This window comes from Microtus ochrogaster, chromosome 5 (genome assembly GCF_000317375.1).
Source record: "Microtus ochrogaster isolate Prairie Vole_2 chromosome 5, MicOch1.0, whole genome shotgun sequence".
NCBI lineage: Eukaryota > Metazoa > Chordata > Mammalia > Rodentia > Cricetidae > Microtus > Microtus ochrogaster.
Genome location: NC_022012.1, coordinates 25,645,560 through 25,650,113, shown reverse-complemented (window position 1 = coordinate 25,650,113; position 4,554 = coordinate 25,645,560). Strand labels below are relative to the sequence as shown.

The window sequence follows — 4,554 nt, the reverse complement described above, 5'->3', positions numbered from 1 at the left end:
AGAGTAGATCTGAAGCCGAAAGCAAGAGTGACTTTTATGGGATTTGCTAAGGAAAATCTCAGAGGTTTTAGCCAACAGTAAATATCTCACAGAGTATCTCCTACCTTCCCTTATTGTTGTCTAGGAACTATCACATCATTTTCTGTGTGAATATGATATCCAAAAATATAAAACACACAAGGAATTTTTATTCCCCCCACTACAGTCCCCCCACTTCTCATCATTCCAGTCCATTCCCATGCCATCAAGAGTGTGATTTCATCTCATCCTGTCACCTGCAGTTTGAGAGCCAGGCTTCCCACACAACTCTAATTACCCTGCGGTTTCACCAGGACACCTTAGTGAGTCTTCCTTAAGAGTACAGCACACAGGGGATCTGACTTGGAAGACCTAACTTTCTGCTCTAATGTAGCACCAGGTGGGCCTCTAGCCAGCCGAAGTAAGCCAAGCATGAGTATGAAGTTCTAATCCTCTGCTCCGATGTCCAGAGAAGAGATTACCACAGGCCCATGTGACTCTAACATCACATTTTAGCAGTACCAGGAATCCAACCTGCTAGTTGGTGCTCTCTCCCCACTAAGTTACATCTCTAACACTTGGAACTGACTTTGGGTTTCAAGACCAGGTGCTCATCTTAGTTTCCTCTAATTTCCACTCAGATTTATATCTTCTCACTATTAAAGAGAGATGACAATTCTAATTGTCAAAATTGCTATAAGAACCAAATGTAACTGTAAAGTCACTCTGTAGCTGAAAGCACTCTAACCCTTTTCGGTTTCTCTGCAACTTGCTAAACAACCCAGTTTCAACCCACCTACCACTTAAACCAGGCCGTTTCCATTCTATGTGGCCTCTGGCTCTACTTCCCCATACAAGAAAACAATTAAAGGCCCAAGATGAAAGATAATTTTTTAATAATTTGGATACTTTCACAGAGAGACAGGGAAGCCCTGTCCCTACAGAAAGGCATTCCCACCCACCCCTGCACCACAGCAGGATACAGAAGGTGTGACCAGTGCACTAAGTACGTAGGACTTTAAAACCATCCTTCTGAGCTGTCTGCGGCTCGTAGTGGCTGAGAAGTGTGAAATGGCCAGGAATAAAAACCGCAAACTCAGACTTACTTCTCCTAACACTGCCCCACCTCCACCATTTTCTCTATGCTCCAATCAGGTGGCCAGCTTCAAGGGTCTGGTTTGCAACTGCTGTTCTACAGCAGATAGAATCTCTGGGCTGTACGCAAGTGCACTGTGAGCAGCATCTCGGCCAGCATCCCCTACTCTCTCTTGACAAATGTCAAGGACAATCCCACAAGTGAAGATACAGGGACAACCAAGACCCTGACACCCACCTTTAGTAAGTGGTACCAAACTGGTCTCACTTGACCTCATGGCCTACATTCCCTACTATGTAACCTCTCATTATCAAGTAAGCCCCCAACCTGTTAAGAGTATTATTATGCTCTCATTCTGGCCAAAGGAGTAAGGGATCAGTTTAGGGGCACTAAAGCCCGCATTTCTATTTGATAAAAGATGCACAATAAGTTTTTTTAAAAAAATAAGTTACACAAAATTTTCTTGACACAAAACTCATCTGGACAAGTCACCAAGAAGGTCGAAAACTAAAAAGTAAAATCCTCACACAGAATGAGGCTTATTTGCTGCTGGCCCGCTCCCCAACTGGAAGGCCTGCTCCCTGGGCATCCACCACTCAGGAGGTAAACTCTGGCTTTTGTGACTGTGACCTCCCATGACTTTGATGTTCTCTCCTCCTGGACTAGACAGTGCAGCCCTGAAACCCTAAAATGGAACCTCGTCAGGGCTTCATTCTGGAGTGTGGCTGCAGAACCTAGGCCATAGTTGGCAACACCCTCCACCACTCTGCCTCAAGCAAGAGAGCTCTGAGGAATGAAGCAACCAACTTCCCTGTTCCCTTTCTGTCAGCCAAGATGCATGAGGCCTGGTCTCGTAAAGCTGCCTCTCTTTCTCAGTCACTGTTGTTCAGGTGCTTGTTTAGGAGAAGGAGCGGTGGTCACAACAACAGTGGAGACTGCTTTGGAGGAGCCAGAAGCTGTGCCCTGTTGGAGATGGGATGCGGGAACAGTCTGGATGCGCACCTGTGCACAAAGAGAGAAAATCTGGTCAGTGAACTGCAAGTAGGCACATCAATGAAGGAAAGCAAAGGAAACAGACAAGCTGAGATGGTCAACAGTCAGCATTAGACCTTACCTGTGTGGCCTGGCCTTGTTGTTGAAGTTGCTGCAACTGCTGGGCAGTGAGGAAACTCACTGGCTTATTGCCAGCAATGAGCTTAGTACCTGCTGGCATGGTTGTGAGGATGATGTTGCGACCCAGCCCACTGAGACTGTGGAAGGGAAACAGAAGTAAGGTATGACCACACATTGCTCTGGCTCAGACTGAAGCTCCATATGGAATGAAGGACAATAAAGAGGCCTTGTGCTCATTAAAAACCTCAGCATTCTGAATTCAAATGGAATCTCATACTAGGGCTACCTTTCTTCTAAACTTCTATACTCTCCATGGCTGGAGCCTCCAGAGTAGTGGATAAAATACTCTAAACTCTACACTCTGCCCAGCAAGAGACAGGAACCATGAGTCCCTGGCAAGAATCTCTTCCAGTTGGACACATGGGAAGGAGAGCTGACAGCACTACAGACAGTACAGGTGTGAGGCAGCCCCAGCAACCCAGCAAGATCCCTGTCCCTTAGGAAAGAAAAAGGCCGCGCCCACATCCCCAAACAGCTCCTCATGATTAAGAATGCCCAAATGACTGCCATCAGTCTTTATCCAAGTCAGGGCCAGAGGAAGTCAACATTTGCCAAAACCGTCTTAAGCTCGGGCTCAAATATCAAAGGAAGGATCCTTTGATCCAGCAACATCTTCCAACCATCCCACCCCAACACCCTGCCCCTCCTCATTTTCTACACTCAATATATCCCCGCTTTAGTACTCCTGTTGTACTCCTCCTACTCTACAATAGAAGCCAGGCACAGAATGGCTCTTTTATGTCTTAATTGTTGCATCCAAAAACAGTACTGGGGATTCGATGTGTATCACTGATGGAAATGTCAGGCATCAAGCACCTTCGCATTCTGCAAAACTGCATTTGCTCTTCCACAAACAGCACTCACTTGGCTCCAAGGTTGCCTTTGATAATGGGGGCTGTGACGACACTCTTGCCCTTCATTGGCTGGCTAATCACAGAGAGAGGAACTGTGATCCTTGTAGGTAGCTTCCCCTACAAAGAAAACAATCAGCATTTGTGAGCTAGAAGGAGCAAACAGCTAGTTCCTACAGAGAAGAGAAGAAGCGAGAGCACTAGAGACAGCGCCAATCCTCATTCCCCAAGGGTTCCAATATTCCTGCAGTCAGAACCCAAGTAACTCCAATAAACTTGCTTATACGTTAGGCTATATGCCTGTTTATCACGATGAGCTCAAGCTCTGAGTTTGCCTTAAGTCTCAGGAGACTCTGAACTTAGAAGTCCAGGGGGAATGGAACTTGAGACTAGGTCTCTCCATAGAGCCCAGGCTATACATCAATTCAGTCTTCCTGCCTCAGCTTCTCTAGAGCTAGGATTACAGGAATGCACCATATACTCAGCTAACAGACCGGGACTTTTGAACAGTGCTGGAAACTGCGTTTTGTGTTATGTGGGGACAAAGGGTGCAATGTTATAATTTAAGTATAAAATGTCCCCCACAGGCTCATATACTGATTACTTTAGAAGATTGTAGACACTTTTAAGAAGTGAGTCTAGTTGGAGGAAGTAAGCGCAGTAGTGTGCTCTTGAGGTTATGCCTAATTCCTGGTTCTCACTGACACTTCCTCTCATGAGCTGAGCAGCCTTAGACATGCTCACTCCCACCACTATGATTTGCTGCTCATCACTGGTCCAGAATCAACAGAGCTAAAGACTGGGACAGAGACTCTGCGACCATGACTCTAAGTTAATGTTTTCCTAGTTTATGGCAGGTATTTTGTCACAGCAATACAAAATCTGACTAATAAAGAGTATAATTCTTTAAAATTTTTTTGATTAATTTTATGTGTTTTACCTACATGTATATTTGTGAATTGCATGTGTATCTAATGCTAGTGGAAGTCAATGTCCATTTCTGACTTAGGCTGCCTAGTTTTTGATGTTTGATTAGTAACAAAATTACCCATCCCACCCAGTACTGGGGATAAAACCTAAAGTCTCCCACATGCTAAGCAGGTGTTCTACCACTGAGTCACACACCCAGCAGGTAATTTATAACCATATGTAAATCTTGCTTGTTTTTAAAAGATAGAAGAGAGATGGCTCAGAGGTTAAGAACAGTAATTGTATTTTCAGAGGACCCAGGTTCAACTCCCAGCACCTACACAGCAGCTCACAACTGTCTATAACTCCAGTTCCACAGGGATCTGACACCCTCACACAAACATGCAGACAAAATACCAATGCATAGCTGGGCGGTGGTGGCGCACGCCTTTAATCCCAGCACTCGGGAGGCAGAGGCAGGCGGATCTCTGTGAGTTCGAGACCAGC

General features: G+C 45.5%; 1 protein-coding gene across 4 annotated transcripts in view; it reads right to left on the bottom strand.

Moving 5' to 3' along the window:
• Nucleotides 1-759: 759 nt before the first annotated feature.
• Nucleotides 760-4,554, bottom strand: part of Nfrkb (nuclear factor related to kappaB binding protein) — a 34,090-nt gene continuing 30,295 nt past the window's right edge. For 3 of the 4 annotated variants that reach the window (XM_013346324.2, XM_005346997.3, XM_026779300.1), the window contains exons 24-26: nt 3,152-3,258; nt 2,229-2,364; nt 761-2,116 (exon numbers count right to left, since the gene is read on the bottom strand). In XM_013346324.2, coding sequence (XP_013201778.1) covers nt 1,991-2,116; nt 2,229-2,364; nt 3,152-3,258 — 369 coding nt within the window. In that variant the 3' untranslated portion in view covers nt 761-1,990. Of the gene's footprint in view, nt 2,117-2,228; nt 2,365-3,151; nt 3,259-4,554 lie in introns of all 4 variants that reach the window. The other variant, XM_026779301.1, reaches the window with a different exon arrangement.